The sequence below is a fragment of the Camelus dromedarius genome, chromosome 12, assembly GCF_036321535.1.
Source record: "Camelus dromedarius isolate mCamDro1 chromosome 12, mCamDro1.pat, whole genome shotgun sequence".
In the NCBI taxonomy this organism is placed as follows: Eukaryota; Metazoa; Chordata; class Mammalia; order Artiodactyla; family Camelidae; genus Camelus; species Camelus dromedarius.
The window spans coordinates 42,070,320-42,093,723 of record NC_087447.1 but is presented as its reverse complement, the minus strand read 5'-3'; the positions used below and the strand labels follow the sequence as shown (position 1 = coordinate 42,093,723).

General features: G+C 40.1%; 1 protein-coding gene across 2 annotated transcripts in view; it reads right to left on the bottom strand.

The window, feature by feature from the left end:
• Window positions 1-507: 507 nt before the first annotated feature.
• The window catches only part of SBF2 (SET binding factor 2), a 382,774-nt gene continuing 359,877 nt past the window's right edge, over window positions 508-23,404 (bottom strand). For both annotated transcript variants that reach the window (XM_031460040.2, XM_031460041.2), the window contains 8 exons: window positions 13,563-13,689; window positions 11,332-11,459; window positions 9,975-10,208; window positions 8,689-8,793; window positions 6,485-6,678; window positions 5,724-5,811; window positions 3,245-3,376; window positions 508-2,279 (listed from right to left, as the gene is read on the bottom strand). In XM_031460040.2, coding sequence (XP_031315900.2) covers window positions 2,181-2,279; window positions 3,245-3,376; window positions 5,724-5,811; window positions 6,485-6,678; window positions 8,689-8,793; window positions 9,975-10,208; window positions 11,332-11,459; window positions 13,563-13,689 — 1,107 coding nt within the window. In that variant the 3' untranslated portion in view covers window positions 508-2,180. The remainder of the gene's footprint in view (window positions 2,280-3,244; window positions 3,377-5,723; window positions 5,812-6,484; window positions 6,679-8,688; window positions 8,794-9,974; window positions 10,209-11,331; window positions 11,460-13,562; window positions 13,690-23,404) is intronic.

Here is a 23,404-nt window from a genome sequence, read left to right as displayed (position 1 = left end):
CACCCCTGAGACGAGAACTTGCATTCTGTTGGCTCCACACTGAGATGTAGCTAGGTTCCCAAGGTAAACTCCAAGGGCTTACCTAGAGGGAGTGTTGTCTGGGACTGAAATCACTGATCCTTTGTTTTTGCTGTTCAACAATTTCCTGAAGCAGGAAAACCTGCTACCAAACGAATTCAGTTCCCCTGCTGAAATTCTCACAAACTGCCACACGCCATAGGTGGTAAAACTGTGACCTGGAAGAGGCAGTGAACTTAACCAACTTCACACAGCTCACTGGAGGCACAGGGTGGGCGTGGCGGCCTCAGGTCTCGTAACCTAAATTCTGCAGCCGTGTGTCCAGAACCCAGAAGCTCAGGCCAGCATGTCCAGTGTCCCTGGTACTTCCTGAGCAAAGGGCAGTGATGACATTAATAGAACCAAGGCAGGAAATGGGCTATGCTGTGTTTTACCCTTGAACGTTTAGTCCCGTGTATGAATCATAAATGTTGCCTCCTGAGTGCTACGTACTGCACAATGAACTTTATTTCAGTAAATAAAGGATGCTTTTTCTTAAGAAATAAATTTAATTCAAGGTGGTTAGTGAATGCAAGGCATGTGGTGCCTTCATGAAAGTTAAAAGAATCCAGTTACAAAAGAAGCACTGTGTAGTCTCAAATTGCTAAAGGTACAATGGACTTCATATTTTACAAAGTACAAAAAATTATTTCATATACAAAGAAAAATACAAATAATGTGCAAAAACCATTTTCACAGGTGGCAATTTATAAAATGAAAATGATAGAAAAATCCTTCATTCTTATTATCCTCTAATTTCTTATATATTAACACAGTTCTATTTCCTAGCTTGTAGATAATTTTAAATTTGAAAATCTGATTTATTTTTAACCTACAAAGACAAAGTGGCTTTTTATTTTTTAAAAAGGGAACCATTTTATTACTGGAATCTTATGAATGAATCAATTAACTTTATATTAAATTATAAGCAGACTGAAAAACAAGGATATAGAAATCATATATACATATTTTTGAAATATTAGTTTGGTATTTAACATATTAACATTACAAAACAATGCAATGATGTAGCTACCTAGGACTCCAGTTGGCCACGGTGGCTGTCACAGAGAAGCTGTTTCTGTTGACCGTGAACAAATAGCATTTCTGGAATCTTAAGCTGAACAAACACAGGTTATCAAAATTAATGAAAGTCTAAAGAGGTCCTTACTGTTCGCATGCGGAGGGTGCTGTCTGGGGATCCAGTCACGCCGCAGTGCGGCCATGGTCTACACGGCCTCATCACAGGGGTCGTGTGGTCTCTGGCTTCTGTCTTTCCAACATCTTCACTTAGGAATTCAGTGCAAGTGTCCGTTTTGTGGGTTAGTGCATTCAGCTTTTGCATGTTATTTTGTGTAAGAAGCTGTCAGGGAGCAGAAAAATACATGGGAACACAACGTCCTGGATCCTCAGGGCACCTTTGGCCTAGAAAATTTAGTGTTGTAGAAGCAGTATTTCCCTGCATTGGTCTGGTCATTGCTGCATCATTCCCTGGACAGTCTTTTCCATCAGGATGATCTTGTGTGGCCCCTGCCCACCTTGCCTGCCACAGAGCACTGATGGGTCTTGCTGTGAACCCCAGTGGCCTAGCAGGGGTTATGGAAGCACCTTTGACAGCACCAGAGAACTGAGCATCTCTAAGGTCAGGCAGTAAGAATAGGAGCCTCTGACAGGAAACCTATTCTGCACAGGATGGAAGATAATCTTGCAGGGGTTTGATTTTTGATGTCAGAAAGCTCTCCAAGGAAATTATGACCTTGGAGAGCAAAAAGTATCCAGCTTTCAGGAAGGACCCTGGTGGGTAGCCACTTTGCCTAGGGGATGGATGACAGTTGGCTCAGGAAGCATTCTTCTGATCCCTAACCACAAAGACCCTGTTAGAACAATCAAGTGCAAGATACAGGGCGGGCCGGGGGCTCTTGACAGACCCGTGTGACACGGCCACTCAGGCTAAGCAGATGCAGCAACCGAAGGGAATGGGTAACTCTGGGCAGGAAACCTCAGGCCGAAGGATGACTCATCTGAACCGAGCAGGACGCCGTCAGCTCCGCCGGGGTTAATGCGCTGCTTCTCTATTTGGCAGCATGAGCCCTCCCCCCGTCTCCTGCCTGGGTTGACCATGGGCTTCAGGCATCAGAGATACAGCTCTGGATCCTGTCCATCCACTGCTGGGCACTCTGTCCATCCTGGGCACAGAAGTTATATACACGCTTGCTGGTCTTGAGCTACAAAACCGAAGAGAAGAGATGAGGGTGGGGCTATTCTATGGCTTTGGGCAAGTGGCAAAGTGGTCCCTGTGCCGGTCCCTCACTGCATCGCCCCAGAACCTGTTATTTTCTCTGCCCTTCACTACCATACTGTCATTACCTTTATAGTCACTTTACCTTCCTTGTCCCCAGAGTCACAGAGGGTTTTAACAGAAGGGCCTGGCAGAGGAGACAGACATACTGGAAGAGCCACACTTTGCATCTTTCCAGGGCCTTGGGAGAGTCCAAAATGGCTGGAGTCTCCGGCCCTACCATGCATTGCGCCAATGCAGCACAGGCGCCAGGAAGGCTGAGATTCATCCATACCATGCTGGAGGTGGCTTTTCTGTCCCCTTCTCTAAATCTTCAGTTGGGGCCACACTGGAATCTCACGAGTCAGAGAAATGGCCTCATAGCCTGAGCAGGGCCCTAGAGTATGGCCTGTGCTCTGAGAGGTCCTGCTGGGCTCTGGGCACTAGATAAGTCCCCTATCATGTGGCCCATAAAATGCCCCAAGGCTCAGCTAAGGGTTGCTGAAGATGTTAGAGCAGACAGTCATCATGTGTGGTAAGGACAGTGTTCTGTGGAAGGTCAGGCATGAAGACCACTGGGTAAAAAGGGAAGTGACATCTGTTCTCCTTTGTAGGCGGTGACTGTATAACTAACAGTACTTAACAAGGGGTCTGTCTGCTTCCACATATAATTGAATATCTTTGAGGGACTCTTTTGTGCAAGACAATGCTCAGCCCTTCTGAGACATGAACAGCTGGGAGAGGTCAGGCTTAAGGATTAAGAGTGCCAAGTTCAAGTTCTATAGCAATTCCCATAGCTAGAGGGGTCTGTGCAGTCACCACCAATTACTCTGAGACCCTATAATTCTTGGAGGTGGATGGATTGTAAGGAATCATGTGCAAACAGAGCAAGGAAAAGTAAGATCAACTTACATCAAAGAAAGCCTTGTCACTCGTGTGCTTTGGGGCTCCCATGCTGGGGCCAGCAGGGATGACCATTTCTACTTCAGCCAGATCAATGTGGCCTTTACAGCTTGTGTCCTCACCTGAGTCATAGTATCGCAGCTGGAACCCAAAGGACACATGAGATATGAGACAAAGAAAGAAAACAGCATGGCTTTTCAAAATGTATTGAGAACTAGGTGACTGGGAGAAAGGAGGAAAAAGACATTTTTTGAGATTTGAACAAATAAATATTACATATTAAAAAATGTGTCAAGTAACAATGGTAAGAAATGTGTGTAACATAAAAAGGGGGTAGAGGGGGAAGGGTATAGCTCAGTGGTAGAACATGTGCTTAGAATGCACGAGGCGCTGGGTTCAATCCCCAGCACATCCATTAAAAAATAAATAAATAAACAAACCTAGTTATCCCCCCAAAAAAGAAACTTAAAATTTTTTCTAAAAAATAAAGGGGTTAATGTTTAGAATACATACAGAATTCCTAGAAATTGATAAAATGGTAAGCAAGCTAATAGAAAAATGGTCAAAGAATTTCAATGGGCAAGTCACAGGATAAATATGAATGACCTATAAACATTTGAAAAGATGAACAACCTAACTGATCAAAGAAAAGTAAATGGAATCAGTGAGATTTCACTTTTTGCTGAGATTAAGACATTAAAAACAATATTCAGGTTGAATGTAAGGCAGCAGGTATTCTCAAACACTGTTAATGGGACTATTAATCAGAAACCTTTCAGAGAACAATTTAGCGATAGGAACTAAAATTTAAAATGTTTATACTTAGCGATGTACCTTTCCCACCTCTAGAAATTTTCCCTACAGAGACACTCCCACAAGCATGCAGAGACACATGTATAAAAAGGTTTCCTTCAGCACCGCCTTTATCAGCTAACAACTGAAAAGTAGCTGTCTTTCAATGGGGTGTTGGTTAATTCATGAAGGTACATCAAGAATACAGAAAACTATACAACTTTTACAAAAATGGTCAGGAAGACCCGTGTGGACTGGTGGGAAAATATGTTCAAGCTGTATATTTAAAAGCAACTGACTTGACTGAGTGGTTACTATGTGTAAGGACTGGACACCACTCTAAGTCTGGACCTCACTCTAACTCACTCTGCAGCAAGGTGTCTGGTGCTTCCGTCCCTGGGGTTCGGGCCTCAGACTTTTCTCTGCCCCTCCTTTCAGGCGTGGTATGAGTAGGACTAAATGAAAACTGTATACCTTCTGTGTTGAAGAAATCTAAAAGGTTGGTAAAAATGCAAATATAATTTGATATAATTGTAAATTACATCAAAATTATGACATTCTCTTACGTTATAGTTAGTGGTTTAATGGAACTTTACTATACAATGTAGGCTCTATGATTTCAGAAAAAATGTTTCAAAGTCTAGCCTCCTGAAAAGGTCTTTCTTCTATTGTGTATTTGTAAAAAATTCTCTGTATTCTTCCACAAAGACTCTGTGTAACCTTTATGAAGCTCCTTGAGCAGAGGGAAAGGGAGTCCCCATATAGTCTTCATCCTGAAGTTTTCCAGACGCAGGTCCAACAAGAGCATTGTATAGGGGTAATAGTTCATATCTTTCTCAACAGATTCCATTTTGGAGATAAATGCACTGAGAATCTTGGCATCTCAGGCTGCCTCAAGGCTGACTGGTCAGGTGCAAGGTAGAGTGAGGTCTGGGGTCAGAACATGGAGGCCACGTGACTCTCACTAGTGAAGGGTGCACAGGGGCTGGAGGTTTGGGTAGGGATCCTCCCCACTGAGATGACTGGAGCAAAGATTATGACGCTAAGGACTGGGGGCAATGCTACAGCAATAGCAAAGACTAACAACGGGCAAAAGAAAAGATTTGATAACATAATCTGTGAGGTCCTGTCTAGTACCTGCCCACTGTGAATTCCAGGTTTGGGTGGGCACATCCCCTGCTGCCTGTTTTGGGGCCCCCTCCCTCCTCCGTTGCTGTCATCTTTGGGGGATAATGGTGCTTTCCTCAGTACCAAGTACAGTGATAGACACAGAGAAGGTGTTCAGTAAATGTTTATCGAATAAATTACTGCCCTCGGTTTTGAATGGATACTTTATGCAGCAAACATGAAGGTGATCTGTATTCTGGGGAATGTTCACAGGGCAGGCTCTGTATGTGCATGTGGTATGTAACACACTGAAAATCTCAATTCTCCTGGCCTGGGTTTTAAGAGCAGGCAGCAGGAGATATATGAGTATTAAAAAACAGAGTTCTATTGCTCTTAATGCTCTGGGCTCAACAGTCCCTGCCTCCGCCTGCGTACACCTGCACCCTCTCAGGAGGCTACCACCCTCACTCAGGGACAGGCAGGGGCCCTCTGAGAGGCCTTAGGAGGGCTGTGTCTGCTGAGTCACACGACAGCCAGGGACTGAGCCGAGTCTGGGAGAAGTGATTTCTCTAGGCTTTGATGGTATTACCTGATGTTTTGTTACATCCAAAACGAACCAACGGGGCTTCCAACCTTTCAGCAAAGCCCCTCTTTTGTAGAGCGTTCCCTCAAAGGACCTAGAAGGAATGATGACAGGGCAGTTAATTTGACTTTTCATTTAAAAAGTGCTATAAAGGGGATGGCCGTAGTTTTTGTTGGTCAAGTCTCTATTTCCCCCAGATGATCCAAAAGAGATCAATGAGAGCTCCCCCTGGAATTTCTCTACTAGACCTTTGGGGAGAGACTGCCTCTTTCTGCTGGAATTACCAAACTTGTGAGGTTTGGAGCTCTCAGTAGCCATCTTTTGTGCCACGCTAGGGTTCATGCAGCCCATAGGAGAAAGCAGAGCTGAAGATACTGTGTAAAAAACTGGCACTTCCTTGGCCTTCCCAGTGTATGGGAGTAAATTCCTTCTGCTTGGGCTAGTGTGAGCTGGATTTCTGATGTCTGCCACTGAAAAAGTACTAAAACATACTCCCTCAAAAGACCTGGCAGACATGAGGTAATAACAATCAGGATGCAACCACAAATAACTATGACTTCTTGGCATTATTAAGTTGTAATTTTGACTTTTCCTCTTCAAAGAACCATCTAACACACTTAAAACAAACAAAGAATTAAAGCAGATCTATTTCAAGTTTGTAGAAGGCAGCACTGCACAGGCCGAGCTTATTAAAGGGCCTGTGGTGTGGCTGCAGGCAAGGCGGGGAGGGCCTTTTCAGAACACCAAGCAGGGCTCAGCATGCCCACCTGTTCTCATCGCTCCTGGACGTGTACTGGCTGTACAGCGTGGCTGCTCGCCGGTCCACTCCGTTGGATGGGGAGATGCCGGTACTCTGCTCCTCCCCCGGGCTGCTGTCTGGGAGGTGCAGCACAGACCTCTTCTGATAGGAAGGGAGGTTGGTAGACACAATTCCTGGGGAGCCTGAAGGGTGTCTCTGGGGCTGAGAAAGAAAAGGGGCTAGGAAAGCTTTACAAAGACTTTAAGTAATTGACCTGATAATTTCATTTCTAAAAATTTACCTCCAGGAAAAAACTGGATCAATAAGAAAAATATATATAATACAGGGAACTATATTCAATATCTTATAAAACCTATAATGAGAAATGTGAAAAAAATAACAATCAAAATGCTGTATGTACATCAGAAACTAACACAACATTAAATCAACTACACTTAAAAAAAGGAAAAATGTATGTAAAAAGATGTTTATTCCTTGAGTTTATAACAGTAAAAAATTGGAAATTACTATCATTATTGGACTGGTTAAAAAAAAGGGTATTTCCATACAACAGACAGCCAGCCATTAAAAATGTTGCTGCTGAAGCACTATTTACAACAGCCAAGGCGTGGAAACAACCCAAATGTCCATCAACAGATGACTGGATACAGAAGATGTGGTATGTATATACAACGGAATACTACTCAGCTGTGCACAAGAATACAATAATGCCATTTGCAGCAACATGGATGGACCTGGAGATCACTGTTCTAAGTGAAGTAAGCCAGAAAGAGAAAGAAAAATACCATACAATATTGCTTATATGTGGAATCTAAAAAAAAGGGACACAAATAAGCTACTTATTAGATGATTGATTCCATGAATATGTGTAAACACATTTGACTGTCCTTTATGACTGGATTACTGCACTCTGTTGATTCTTAGTGGTTGGCTTTATTCCTTTGATAACTATGTAAGTTTGAAAAGCTAAAGCCCTAAACAATGAACAGTGCATATATACATATTAAATAATGATGTAGATAGATTACATTGGCCTAGAGAAATGTTCACATACGTCTTAGGTGAAAAAGTAGATTACAAAATAATATACATAATGGGATCTCCTTTTTGTTAAAAAATAACTGCAGTACTGCATAAGAAAAATCAAGACGTACAACAACAAAAATGTTGCTGCTGATTTATAGTGACAAATGGAAGGACATGTATACCACATATTAAGTAAAAAAGCAGGTTTTAAAACTGCATGTATACACTAACTTCCCTTTTATATGTGTGTTTAGAATTATAAAACAAGCTTGAAAGCATAGTGGTTTATTTCTAGGTTATAAATGGTGGGTGATTTATGTCTTTATTTTGTAACTTTCTGTGTATTGTCTTATTTATGAAATGAGATATATTTATTTTAATCAGAAAAAAAAATCAAGAAACCATTTTTCTGAGGATAAAAGCAGTAAGACATCCCCTACCTGTGGCCTGTCTGATAACAGCTCCTGAATTGTCACCTGAAGGCAAGACAGCGACCGGAGGACTCCTCCTTACCACATCAGAGGCCTTCTTTTACACTCCATTCTCCTCGACCCCTCTGTGACAGCTGGCCCCTGCTGACCTCTCCTTTCCTGCAGTGCTCTTCAGAACACTCATCTGTCCTAACTTCCTTTCTGTTGCATTTGGAGTCAGTCTGACATGGGTCTGACGGGTGACTGTTGCAAGCATTAGCTGTGTGATCTCTGTGTCTGCCCCTCACTTTTGAGATGGGACACGACTCCCTCACTGGGCGTTAAAAAGATGCAAAGTGTGTGTGGTGCTCAGCACAGTCCCTTCCACATAAAGGAGCACATTTTGGTGTTTTAAAATATTTCATTTTCTCTGATTATTTCTCTGGAGTAAACAAGGTCCTGGCACTGCCCTCTTTCCTCATGTGGTAGAAGATCAGCTGAAACCACAGGGGCGCTGAGATAGAAAAGAACCCAGTAATTTCCCCTGGATTTGGGGCCCTGGAACATAAGTATTATGTCACTGTGGTAAAGTGAGACACTCAGAAAGCATTCAGTCATTTGGAACTTTCTGCCCTAGACCCTCAGGGAATGACCCCTCCCTTTCTACCTTTCCCTTTGGCCATAAGTCCCCTAGGTTATCTGTGGCAGGGCCCCACCTGACCTAGCACCCTCAAAAAACTCAGAAGTAGCTCTTCAAAGGGCTTTGCCAACTCACACGGTCTGCTCTGGGCTCTTCTTTAAGGTCCACGGTTATTCTTTCCCACAACTGCTGCCACTTCTCAGGGGTTTGGTTCAATTTATGCTCCAATCTTTCAATTTCCTGCAAAGTAATTAAAAGGAATTTATTATTTATTTTTTTAATGTAGGTACTGGGGAATGAACCCAGGACCTCAGGCATGCTAAGCACACACTCTACCACTGAGCTATACCCTCCCTCCACCAGGAGTTTTCTGACAGATACTCATTTCATAGAGATCAGGATGTGCCCTGGAGCCACACCTACTCTGTACTGGGCCCAGATGAAAAGCATGACCCGAGGGCAGTTAAAGACAGCTGTAAGCTGGGGGCCTCAGAGGTCTCCCAAGCCAGGGACAGTGGAGCGAGCTTTAGCTGGTGTGATACGCTGTGGCAAAGATGATTAGGATCTGTAACCAGGCCTTTTTGTACAGATGGCTTAAACAGACAGATGAAATGTGTATCCCAAACACCTTCATCTTTGGCCAGCCCATAGGAAATCTGATGGCCATAGCAAAAGGTCAAGCACTGGGCTGCTGCCAAAGCCTAACACTGAGGTAGATGTGAAGTCTGTCCTTGACAGAGGAACCCCTCAACTCTAATGATTCAAACCAGATGTAAAGAGAATGAACCAAGAAATGCCCGAGGAATGGGGTTTCCCCCAGACAGGGAAGCTGGAGACCAGAGCAGCAGCCTCTGTGACGGTGCTTTCACAGAGCGTACTCCCCCTGGTCAGAAAACCAGACGGAGAGGACTCTTCAGGAATTGTTTGGCCCATAGCAAGGCTCAAACCCTTCTCTCAGGGCTGCTGCTCTCATCAGGGTGGCTGCTGCCAGAACGGCTTCACTCCAGGATATTCCTTGTAGAAGATGGTTGGCTGTATTCCCATCAGGCCATCAGCTACCCACACTTCTGACCAGAGGAAGTAAAGCACCCACAAAAGCCATAACCCAGGCCTGACTCAGGCTGCTCGGCCAGCTCAAGCAGCTGGGAAGCTGCAAACTGCTCCATCTGCTCGAATGCTTCCTTACTGCTGGAAAACTCACTTTTGTCAAGCCTCTTTTCCAGTACCTAAGCCTGGTCCCCCACCTGGAGCAAATCTGGGGTCCTCATACTCCTTCAGTGCTATGTCTGATGCCAGCCCAGAGTAAGGAGAGTCATGCCCACAAGTTTGTGAACCAGTTTCAACTTAGCCTGGTTCCTGAGGCCTCGCGTGCCTCCAGGGCCCTGGTGCCTCAGGAGCGTGCGTACGCACGGCTGACTTACGCTGAGAAGGCTGGTGAGAGCGTCAGGCTGCACACAGCTGACATCATCGTAGCACGGCCACACGGTTCTCCTCTGGCTCTGGGGCCCAGCTCCTCTGGCCAGCTCCGAGTCCTCGGAGGGGAGCTGCGTGGGGGTCAGCATCATCCAGTCATATGAAGGCCCCGCGGAGAGGGTCTCCTCTGTGTAGTAGTCCCACTTCTTGAGACTGGAAATGTTTACATTGGGCTTCAGGGCCTGTTTAAAGAAAATTCTGATACATAGTTCCATCTTGACCTCAAAGTGCCCCAAGCTTACTGGGAGGACAGCCCCTAATGTTGCAGGGTTCGGGGAAAGAGTAAGAACAGAGGTTATTTAAACATTACACACCCAGGTATACTGTTAGAAAAACTCCATTGTAACCTCCTACCTTAATGAATATAACTTCCTAATGACCTGGACGGCCAGGCTTCAACTGAGAATTCTTGGACTCCTCAGAATTCTACACCAGAAAGTTGTGGCACTGGGGAAGCTGGTCCTAGCTCCCAGTTCTTGGTCTAATCCCCTGCTCCTCTGACCCAGCTCTGTCCTACATTCAGGGCCTTTTGTGAACATGTGTATACACCCTGACTCATGCAGCTAGACTCTGTCCACTCCCTGCGAAACAGCTGCTTCTCAGCTGCCCTTTGGGCTTAGGGATCTGTTCACTGACTTGGGGAACAGACTTGGAGAAATGGCCTGGTGAGTAACTTGAATTTGGGCAAGGAATTCTGAAGTTCAAGAGTATGGTCCAGATGAATAAGGGGCATGTAAGTGTGTATCCTTGGTTTCCTGTACTCCTCACCTCACAAGGAGGGCGCATTTGGAGAAAGGCCAGAGTGGGGCCCTATCGTATGCCCTGGAGTAAGGTGGCCCGCTCCCTCGCAGAGCCTATTTCAGACAGACATGCGTGGCAGAGCATGACTGCCCCTGAGATGTCATCCTTCTCGGCTGGGCTCCAAACATCCCTGCTTCCCACAGGGGTTTTTCCATGGCTTTGCTACAAATGGACTTAGGGAAATCTTCTGTAAAGTATTTTAGATTTTTCAGCTTAGACGACCTGCTGAGGTTTCAAGTTTTGTTTGTTCTTTCTTCCTGGGGAGAGTTGATTTGCTCGACTTTCTTGTTATCCCTTCTATGTTTTGGGGGCCAGCTTCTAATTTTTGTGGTCAAGAATTGGGTAACAGTCTCCATTCCATCAGAACCTAAACCCATAGTGTATCAAACTTTTAAATAGATTTGACTATGTTTATAAAAAGCTTAAACCGCTGATATACACTCAAAGTAAGGAAAACTTTAAAAAAAATTCCAAAAATAAAACACAAATGTTTTCTTTCCGTACCTCTATTTCCACTGGTGAATATAAATAATTAAAGAAAATGGGACTTCTCTTGTGCATTCTGTCAATACATTCCCAAATACAAATTCCTTTTTTGGCATGCTTATCTCCTTTATCATCAAATAAAGTTCCTGTAAATCCAAAAAAATTCAACAAAAGTCAAATAAATCAACAGTTTGCCTAGAAGTATGATGCATGTAGCAGATGAAAAATGGAATATTTCTTATGGCTCTAGAAAAAGTGCATGTGCAGATATCTTAGAAAATAACTGCAAAGCTAAAGATAGGAATTAACTTCACAGCTATATGGAAACAAATCCAAATGGAAGGAAAACATCTGATAAGGTTTTCCCAGACACTGAGCAGCACATCACGACTCTTCCAACCTACATCCTGCATCTGTATCTAGATTCACAGAGGTCCGTGCCAGGAGACATTCTACACATTTTACAAGAGAAAATGGAAAAACTGAAGAGTTGATTTGATGAAACTCAGTTAAAAACATAATTCCATGTTTCTTTTTAAAGTTGTAGGCTATTTATTATGAAGCCATTTAAAGTGTTTTCCTTGTTTAGTAGTTTATATATAATGCAAGTCATGGTCTCAGAGGCTTTGGATGTCAGAAGGGTGTGGTCTGTATCCTTGGGTGAAATTAAAAGCTGAATTTAGGGGGGCACTTCAGGTACTATATTTGTACCTTTCAAACAGTCAGTCTGTTACTCATGTGGGCTCACTCTGCTTTTAACGGAGAGGAAGACGTGTTGGGGTGAGGCAGGAGGTGTTTCTTTAAAAGGTCAGGAAGGGAGCCTCTCTTAGCAGGGCTGTCTTTCTTTGAATGAAAAGACTTCAGTCAAAAGTCAACAAGTATTTTATCTATCATAAAAGAATGTCTCAAGCTCAAGGCTGTACAAAATCCTGTAATATGAGGGAACTCCACAACTAATTAATGTTTCTTTACCTTTTAAATGCAGAATCCAGCACAGCAGTTCTCAACCCTGGCCACTCGTTACAAACCAAACCAAACCAAACCAAAGGCTTAAAAAACAAACAAACAAAAAACAAAAAACCCCATGCCTAGGTCTCACTTCAGACCAATTATATCAGCATCTATGAGGAAGGTCCCAAATACCAGTCATTTAAACAAGTTCTCCAAGTGACTCCAAAGTCCACTGTAACCAGCTTTACTTAATGTCTTCCCAAGACATGGGTACTTAAAAAATTAAGGTTTCTGATTATGATTTGTGGAATGACAATTCTATGAGTCAACAAAGGTCTGGAAGTACAAACAAGAAGGGAAATGGTCTCACCAGTGCTGTCTCCTTACCAGAAGTATGAAATATCATACTAGACAATTTTAATAACATGCAATGGAAAGCAGTATTTCCTGATTTCATATTTTAAACAGAACATCAGTAAATATTTTTAGCTACTAAGAGAACCCTCTTTATGAATATTCAGGTACACATATTAAACTGAAAATAAACAGTAAATAATATACTGACTTTATTTGCTTGTCTTCTTCAGAAATACTCATGTATATCCCTCCCTTCCCCTCTTCCTATAACAAGAGCAAAAGCAAGAATGTAAAACCCCCCCGGGGGGGGGGGGGGAATGTTTTCACAGGAGCTGACTGGCTTTCAGAGTCTACTCTTCACAATTATTACTGCTAATAAAAATTATAATCATGATGGTGATGTCTAAAATTTATTGAGTTTTTACTATGTCCTAGCAACTGTGCTAAGAAATTTACAAATCCTTCCTACTGTGACCATCATGGCCCAAAGGGGTCAGTGTTGTTACTGTCCTCATTTTAAAGATGAGGAAACAGAGAGATACCTAACCTGTCCAAAGTACCTGGCTGGTAACTGGGAGTGCTGAAATCTGACTCTGGTCTGTTTGCTCCAGAGCCCATGGCTGTAACTGCCATGCAAACTGCTTCCAGGGGCAGGCACCTTACCTACCAGAGTGTACCAGGGATGGGAAAACTGTGAGTCAAGTGTTTTTCCTCAGTGATAACCATTTGTAGATAATAAAACAGGATGACTGACCACTTGCAGGCCCTAAGAGCTAACGCAGCACATCATCTCACTCATTCATAGCCATCCTACTTTTGTAGTTCAGAGTAAAACCCTAAAATGGCCTTACCACACTTGTGGATGGTTATTTTACTGGAGTTTTTCATTAAAAACACATAAGATAACAAATGAAATGGAACAAGGACATGCAAACACGTACCGTGCTCTAGTCTCTCATAGTCTGAATCCAGGAGAAATGTTTTAAAGCGATTAGACACATAGTGAAAAGCCAAGAACTTTAAGTAATAGAGATTGAATTCAAACTCGGTTGGATACTGGTTGTGAACCTGAAACACACAAGGCAAAGAAAAGAGAATCAAATGGAACAAAAAGAGGATGCCTTGCCCCTGATGCTGCCTGAAATATGCAGGAGACCATATGGACTCAGTCAGTTGAATCCCTACCATGAGTGGAAGTGGGAAGGGAACCAGACTTTTGCCAGACACCATGCTAGGGGTTTTTATAAACATAATCACATTTAATCTCCATAACAACATTGCAAGAGAGGCATTATTTTTTCCAGCTCTACTGAGATATAACTGACATATATAACATTGTGTAAGTTTAAGGTATACAACATGATGATTTAATACACATATCTCTTGTGAAATGATGACCACAACAGGGTTAGTTAACACCTCCATAACCTCACATAATTACCTTTTTTTGTGGTAAGAACACTTGAGATCTGCCCTCTTAGTAACTTTCAAGTATGTAACACAGTCTTATTAACTATAGTCACCATGCTGTATGGTGGATCCCCAGAACTGATTTCTCTTATAACTGGAAGACCAACATCTCTCCACTCTCCTCGCCCCCCAGCCCCTGGGTACCATCGTTCTATTCTGTTTCTATGAGTAAGGCTAGTTTAGATTCTACATATAAGTAAGATCATACAGTAGTTATCTTTCTCTGACTTATTTCACTTATCATAATGCCCTTAAAAGGCCATCCACATTATCGTGTGTGTCTGTGTGTGCGTGTGCGTGTGTGCAAGTAACATTTTCTTTATCCATTCATCCATAGAGGGACACTTAGGTTGTTTCCATTTCTTGGCTATTGTGAATAATGCTGCAATGAACATGGGAGTATAGATATCTCTTTGAGATAATGATTTCATTCCAATATATCCAGAAGGAGGATTATGAGATCATAAAACAGTTCTATTTTTCATTTTTTTGAGGAACTTCCATATTGCTTGCCACAGTGGCTGCACCAATCTACATTCCCACCAACAGTATACAAGAGTTCTTTTTCTTCACATCTTCACCAACACCTGTTACCTCTTGTCCTTTTGATAACAGCCATTCTAACAGGTGTGAAGTGATACCTCACTGTGGTTTTGATTTGCCCTGATGATTAGTGAGTGAGGTTGAACACTTTTTCATGTACTTATTTGGCCTTTGGGAAAAAGTCTATTCAGATCCTCTGAAGATAGGCATTATTACCCCTCCTCTCTACAAATGAGGAAGCTGAAGATAAGCAAGACTAAGTAATTTACCCGAAGTCATTCACAGTAACTAGTGAGCCTAAGTTTGAACACCGGCTTGTGAGGCTCCAAGGTGTACACTTCACTCACTGCTTTACAGTGAGCTAGACCCTTGACAGAAACCACCGTAAGTTACAGTTCTTGCTTTCCAGGCATTTGTGATGTCATAGTGTATAACACAACAAGAAAAATTGTACTTATAGAAGTTTGGCAGTGAAAGGAACGAGAAGAGAATGGTGATTTGGGGGGACAGTGAAGAGATGTTTTCTAGACAAAAGAAACGTGTCCCTGTCTGACGGCAATGCAGAAGGAGCCAACAGAGATGGAATAAATTGTGGAGAAAGAACTAATGACTAAGAGAGTAAGGCCCTGAGAAAGAAAGAATGAATGGGGCTAAGGGCCCAGAAATAGGAAACAGGCTTAAAAATGAAGAGGGATAGAAGAGGGGGTGAAAAGAAAGAAATGTTCAAGTGCTAAGAGAAGGGGGAGGGGCTTATGCCTTGTAACCTTAATTTTTCATCAGTAAATTAGTGAGGTCACTGGATGGACGATTAAGGATGAGGGAATGATATGGGAGGGAGGGAGCAAGGCAGAGCTGGGAACCATCACTGAGCTGTAGTGTGCTTCAGGCAAGCTCTATGCAGACTCTATGGAGCCATCTTATGTTGGCAGAAGATAGACTGATGACCTTGTGACGTTGTCCGCCCAGCAATCTCACCTCTATGTTGCTCAATCTCTCACAACCAATTAGAGAATTTTGTTTGGTTGAGATAAGTTCTAATCACAATTGTATTTGCCTAAAAGCTGTTTCAAATGAACACTGCAGGCAGGCTGTCTAAAAGCCAGCTTTCCTCTCCATGTTTAATTTGGCAAGGTAGACCCACACTTGGTCAGCCAGAGTGAGCAGGACTGTGTGCAGTATGTTGACTGCCCAATAGATCATTGGGAATTTAAAGTCATGATCCGGAATCATTGATTTTTACTAAAGTTTATCATCTGGTTAGAAACCTAGTTTTCTGTGATACTTAAAAGTTTTTTTCCTATAGTTTTTTTTTTTTTTTGCTTTTTAATTGAACTAAATTTTTAGTTCATAAGTAATAAAAAATAAAATTAGTGTTAGGAAGACATATTAAAACAGGGTTTGACTGCTATGCAATGGGCTTGCATACTGTGGACTTGCTTCCCTGACCTCAGCCACTGCCCTGCCTGTTACTGCCTGGTCTGCCTAGGACAGGAGAGCTTTCCATGAGACAACTGGGACATGGTTCTGGATAGCTAGATAGTATGCCATATGCCAGGTTTTAGAACTTAAACTCTCTAGCCTGAGTTCCTGGTTCAGAATCAATAATACCACCTCAAGGGGCCAGTGTGCACACGATGGAGAGGGAGTGACTCAGATTGTGGGTGGTGGGACAGAAGAAGGAGACAGATTCAGGAGGATGGTTCTCTTCCATATGAGTCTCCAGGAGGACAATGTACAATGTGCTTGGCTGGGCAGGGTGAGCTCCAAGAGCCCTTGGAATAAACCTCGGTAGTCACAGGCCAGACCTTTGGCTCACTGTTTCCAGGGAAAGAAGAGTTCAGGGTTATTTCCACTGACCCAGTACACAATAATTCTAAAAACTCTTCTAAAAACTTGTTAAACAAAGCCCCAGAATAACAAAACATTTCTTTCAATGACTCTTCTCCATGGAAACCACTTGTCTTACACATATCTATTTCTTTCTTTGATTATCCTGATATTTAATATGCTTAGGAATACAACTTTAATGACCCAATTCTGAGGTAAAGTGAAATGGAAATGATAATGACTATGACCTTAAGTTGAACTTACAGGCATTTCAGGGAGATCACATGCGAGGACCAGAAGCAAAACTCCGCTACAAGTGGAAAAACGCTTTCACAGCCCACTGTGCTGAGTGGCTGGCCTCACCACAAACCCTGCACTCTACAATTATGTTAGAAAGGTTAGACACTTCTCCCAGGCCTCTGGCACTCACCCTACTTGAACTGGAATTGGTGCTCAGAGAACACCGGGGTGTGAGCACTTGGGGGCACTAGTGTGTACACGTGTGTGTCTGTGTCCATGTGCCACAATGGTATCTGCAATTATTAACTGCCTGGGGTTGAAAAAACAGTCTGCCCTCATACTGGGGTTAATTACCAGGTCTATTGGAAGTAAAAGAGAAGATGCTCAACAATTTGATTTTTTTCTCTCTCTAGCAACAGTTTAAGCAACAAGCATGTGAAAATTGCTTCAATGGAAAAAATATATATCAGATTGACTTGAAGGCTGGGTTGATTAATGCCTAAATAACCACATTTGGAATCTGACATTAAGAAACACAAATAATTTCCTGAAATGCCTTTTTACGTTAATGAAAAATGAAGACCTGACTGTAGTTACAGGACAAAACCTGGTGCTTAAGATTTCCAGTAAAAAGAGAAAAATTATACTTTCTCCATTTAGTCCTACATCCCAGGGACTCAGTTTGTCCAGTTAACTGGCTTCTTTTCCTCATTATCAATGCGACACCTAGATTCACCTGCCACCACAGTGGTCTCCACAAGATGCTTCCCTCTCCTCCTGTTAAGTATGGTTTTAACAGGAAGTCTCAGGCCAAAGAGACTCTGACGACTGAGATACAGGGAATGAGTGAGAATTTAGAGGTTTGTTAGCCCCAAGATCTTTTTGCTTTAACAACTTTAATGCAGTATAACTGACGTGCAGTAAGCTGCATATATTTAAAGGGTACAATTTGATACCTTTTGACATCTCTATGCACCCATGAAACCACACCACAATCAAGATAATGAACATATATCATCCATAACTGTGCCCCTTGTCTCTTCCTGTATCCTCCTCGTCAAGCTACCATTGATTTGCTTTTGTCACTACAGATTAATTTGGATTTACTAGAAATGTATATAAATGGAATCATAAGTATGTACGCTTTTTTTGGTCTGCTTTTTTTCATTAAGCATAAATATTGGAGAAGTATCCATGTTGTTGGGTTATCAGTAGTAAATTCCTTTCTGTAGCTAAGCAGTGGTCCATTGTACGGAAATACCACAATTTGTTTACTCATCCATCTGTGGATGGACATTGGGTTGCTTCTAGATTTTTGGTTATTAAATGTAACGTTGCTATGAACAGTTATGTTCAGGTCTTTGTATGGGCATAAGCCTTCATGTCTCTTTTGTAACTGCCTAGGAATGGAATGCAGAATCATATGGTAGGTAGGTATGTTTAATTCTTTAAGAAATGGTCGAATTGTTTTCTCAAACAATGGCATAATTTTGTATTTCCACCAGCAATTTTAGAAAGTTCCAGTTCCTCCATATCCTTACAACACTTGGGGTAGTCAGTTTTTAAATTTTAGCCATCAAAACAGTTATATAGTAGTATCTCATTGTGATTTTAATTTGCATTTCCTAATGATAAATGAAATCAAGTATCTTTTCGTGTGCTTATTCTCCATCTGCAAATCTTTGGTGGAATTAGTACAAATATTTTTCCCATTTAAAACATAGGTTGATTGGTTTTTATTTATTGAGTTTTGAGAATTCTTTATATATTCTGGATACAAGTCTTTTAGCAGATATATGATTTGCAATTGTTTTTTTTCTACTCTGTGATTTGTCTTTTCATTTTCTTAAGTGATTTTTGAAGAATAAAAATGTTAATTTTGACAAATTCTAATTTATCAGTTCTTTTATGGCTCATACTTTTGGTGTTAAATCTATGATATCCTTGCCTAACAACCTAAGATCACAAAAATTTCTTTCTATGTCTTCTTCTAGAAGTCTTATATAGTATTAGGTCTTACATTTAAGTCTGATCCCTTTTGAATTAATTTTTATATTGATGCTAGAATCAAAATTAATTTTTTTTTCATCTGGAAATCCAATTGTCTGGTACCATTTGTTGAAAAGAGTATTTATTCTTTCTCTACCTATTGCTTGTGCATCTTTGTCAAAAATCAGTTGTCCACATTGATTGATCTTTTTTTGTTTTGTTTTGGTTTTGCTCTTTTTTTGGGGGTTGGGTGGTGGTGATTAGGTTTACTTATTTATTTTTAATGGAGGTACTAGGGATTGATCCCAGGAGCTAGTGCATGCGTAAGCATGCTCTCTACCCCTGAGCTATACCCTCCTCCCCAGTTGTCCACATATATGTGTAGAACTATTTCTGGACTCCCCATTCTGTTCCATTGATCTGTTTGTCTGTCTTTACACCAATTATCACACTGTCTTGACTACTACAGCTTTATAATAAAATTAGTGCTAGTTTTCCAATTTTGTTCCTTTTCAAAGTTGTTTTGGCTATTTTAGATCCTTTGCATTTCCATGTGAATTTCAGGATTAGCTTGTCAATTTCTACAAAACAGCCTCCTAAGAGTTCTATTGTGATTACATTGAATCTTTAGATCAATTTGGGGGGACTGACATTTTAACAATATTGAGTCTTCTGATCCATGAACAACATGTATTTCTTGATTTAATTGTCTAATTTCTTTTAATAATGTTTTATAGTTTTCAGTGTCCAAGTCTTTAACACATTTTGTTATATTTCATGTTTTTTGATGCTGTCATAAATGACAGTGATTTTTAAATTTCAATTTTTCCAATGGTTTATTGTTAGTATTAAGTTTTGAATATTGAGCATGTATTCTACAGACTTGCTAAACCCATTAATTCTAGTAGCTTTTTCTTTTTTTGTAGGTTCTATAGACAATCATGTTACTTGTGAATAAAGAAAGTTTTACTTCTTTTCTATGTGGATATCTTTATTATTATTATTATTATTATTATTATTATTATTATTATTATTATTATTATTATTATTATTATTTTCTTGCCTTACTTATTGCATGGCCACAACCTTTAGTATAATATTGAATAGAAGTGGTGAAGCAGAAATCTATGTCTTGTTCCTGATCTTAGGGGGAAGGCATTCAGTCTTTCACTATTAAGTATGGTGTTAGCTGTAGGGTTTGTTTGTTTTTTTTAATAGATACTATTAGTTCGAGAAAGTTTCCTTCTGTTCTTGGTTTCTGAGAATTTTCATAAGGAATGGATGTTATATTTTGTCAGGTGCTTTTTCTGCATCTATTGAGATGCCCATATGTTTTTTTTTTTTTTTTTTTTTAGTTCCTTAATATGCTAAATCAACCTGATTGATTTCAAATGTGAAACCAACTGTGCATTCCTGGAATAAACCGCATTTGACCAAGGCATATTATCTTTTAAACATATTGTTGAATTTGATTTGCTAAAATTTTGTTTAGAAAATTTGAATCTGTGATTATCAGGGGTCTTGGTCTATAGTTTTCTTTTCCTGTCTTTGTCAGACTAGGGTAATGCTGTCCTCAAAGCTTGAGTTGGGAAATATTCCCTTGGCTTAAATTTTCTGAAAGAGTTTTTGTAGAACTGCCATTGTTTCTTCCTTAAATATCTGGTAGAATTCACCAGTGAAGTCACCTGGGCCTGAAGGTTTTCAGTGTGGAACTATTTTAACTACAATTTCAATTTCCTTAATAGACATAGGCCTATTCAAGTTACGCATTTCTTCTTTAGTGAATGTAGTAGTTTGTATTGTTCAAGGAAGTTGTCCTAAATTTTTATTTTTCTTGATGCAGAACTGTTCATAATATTCCCTTATGGTCCTTTTTAATATCTGAAGACTCTGCAGTGATGTCATCTTTCTCATTCCTAATACTGATAATTTGTGTCTCTTCTTTGATCAGTCTGCCTAGAGGTTTATCAATTTTATTGATCTTTTCAAAGAACAGCTTTTGGTTTCATTAGTTTTCTTTATTATTGGCCACAAAATTTTGGGGGCCTAAAGGCAAGTCTGCTTCAAATAAATTTAGCCTTATTGTATTACAGAGAATTGGGAATGACAGGCATCTCAGCCTATAAATTAATTCTATATGAGCATTTCCCAAATTATGCCGATGAACAGAGTTTTAGGCCTCTTTCAGTCATCATCTGGATTCTGTTGTTCAAAATAATTATTTATTTATTTTGATGAAGATAAAAAAACAGATTTAAAATACTAAGACTAAGCTCGATGAGGCTTTTTGGTTTTGTTTTCCATTACGGAATAAAACCTGCCAATTTCACTTATTTATAAGAAGAGAATCTGAAATGGAATTTGGAGAAATATGAATTTATAGGGTCTTATTTTTTGCCCATATGCCATTAAGTACTTTGTAAAATTTAAAGGCCCATAAAAACAAGCTATGACTCAAATCCCAGGAAAGAAACATTTTGGGAGTAAAATATAGTAAGTTAAAATTGGATTCTGCTTTCAGGAGTTACAAATATTAAGCTATAAGAGACCCTATATTTAATGGTATCAAAATGTTAAAACCTGTGGTTATGTTAGACACACACTAGAAAAATAGGTAATACTAGTTTTTGTTATTTCACAGGTTAATATTTAACAAGTATTAATTGTGCACCTTCTACTGTGCCAATTAACTTCACAAGATTTTTAATTTTTCTGATACATATAAATATAAAGAAAGTGAAGCACAGAGAGGTTTAATAATTTGTTAAAGATTAAAAATTAGTAAGTGAGACATATGCAAACTCAGACTTATTTTATGGGCTCAAATACTAAGAGCTTTAATGCAAAATTGCTGTTATAAAACAGCTTGGAGGATGTCAATTTTTGCCAGTTTTCAGCTGATTGGGAAACAGGCAGACACCAGAAACTCTTATATATACCATGAATCCATTAACTGCAGGTATTTTGCCAATATTAATGGATAAATTTTAGAGTAACCAACCTGTGTGAGGGCAGCTTAGCTCCTCACACATGTGCTCACAGGAAAAGCTCCTATCTTCAAAAGGCAAATAGCTTTTCTCTTGGGAAAAGGACCTAGCATAGTGCTAGCATACGGTAACTGTGAGGAGAATCATATTACAAAACCAGACCAGAGTGAGTCAATTTACAATCTGAATAAACTTCAAAGGCCAAGTTATAACTGTTACTTGTTTTTCTCAAAGTAGGAAATAATTTAAAAGTTCTAAGATGCCCTCTAAGATTTACTCTAATGCTGAAATAAAGGAGATGCTTTCTTATATGTCATGTTTTCATTCATATTACACATATTTTTTCCCTCAGTATTATATTTTAAAAAGAAACTTTAGCTAAAACATTTTTTTTTTTTTTTGTATTTTGGATGTCTTCCTTTTGAATTTGGTTCAACTATTTTAAGAAAAGGAAGCATCCTGTAATGATATCATTTGAGCTAAGCCAATTTCTTTTAGAAGCAACAAAAAATCTGCCAGATGTTGCTATTATGAAACAGTGATCTAGCATTTATTAATTCATCTGACACCTGGATATACTGGCGTAAACAATGGCTTTTTATATGATGAGGCATTTCTAATTTAAGATTAGTGCTTCATCTGTTTTCTTTGTAACTCTATTAGTACTAATGGGCAAGTCCAGGCATAGTTCCATGGACTGCCTTTTGGCATTCAGCATGTTAGAAATGGTTAATAAGCAGTGAACACATTCCACTTGGGGAAATTTTGCTTGCTGCTGCATAATTTTGTACTTTTTTTTTTTTTTTTTAATGTTGGGCCTGGCTCTGTTTTGTGCCCCTAAGAGACTAAGGACAGCACTAATTTGAACTGTCTGGCAAAAGCCAGAGTCATGTAAAGCATTAGTGTTCACTTGAAAGGTATTCCAAGAAGGCATTTTCTAATGCCTATAACCAGTATGTAGGAGATGATGAAACACTACCTTATAATTAAGTCAGCAAGAATCAGAAGCATTATTTGTTAACTGTAGTCTTCTGTTTTTGAATGAATAAACAATCCCTTTTTCAGCACAAAATAATTTGCTTCACCAAAACTGATACCTATCATATAGTCCAGCATCCTTCAAATACCACAATTAATGTCATATGCTCACTTTGCTATGACTTGTCTGCACTCAGGTTATTATGTGTGAGGGTATCAAGTCAAAGGGTTCAGGCAAATTAAAAAAAATTTATGTTTTAACTAATTTTTAATGGAGTATAACCAGATTTGAAATCATACTAAAGGGGTCTTTAGACCCTGACTAATACTATTTTCTACAGTTTGTGAAGCATTCACCTACAAATAATTGCTTTTATTAAAAGTCAACTTTTCAATTTCAGAACTGGTTCAGATAGAACATTTGAATTTTACCTTCTTATTTAAAATAAAAAGTTGCAGAAATTAAACATATTCCCCAATTTGCTTTATATAACTTAACATTACATAGTTTTAGCATCTATTGTAATGTATTCTAAAGGTTACAGGAATGTAACTCATACTTCATTTTAGCTTATGTTAAATTGCTTTGTTTATATCACTAAAGAGGTGATTGAAGAACACAGGTTACTTTCCAACATTCTAGACTACTCACACTTCCACCCACCTCATTCCACCCTAACAATAAAATATAAGCATTGTATTCCAAGGAATTATTATACTTGGGAAACAACAACGTTCCCATCTGTGAG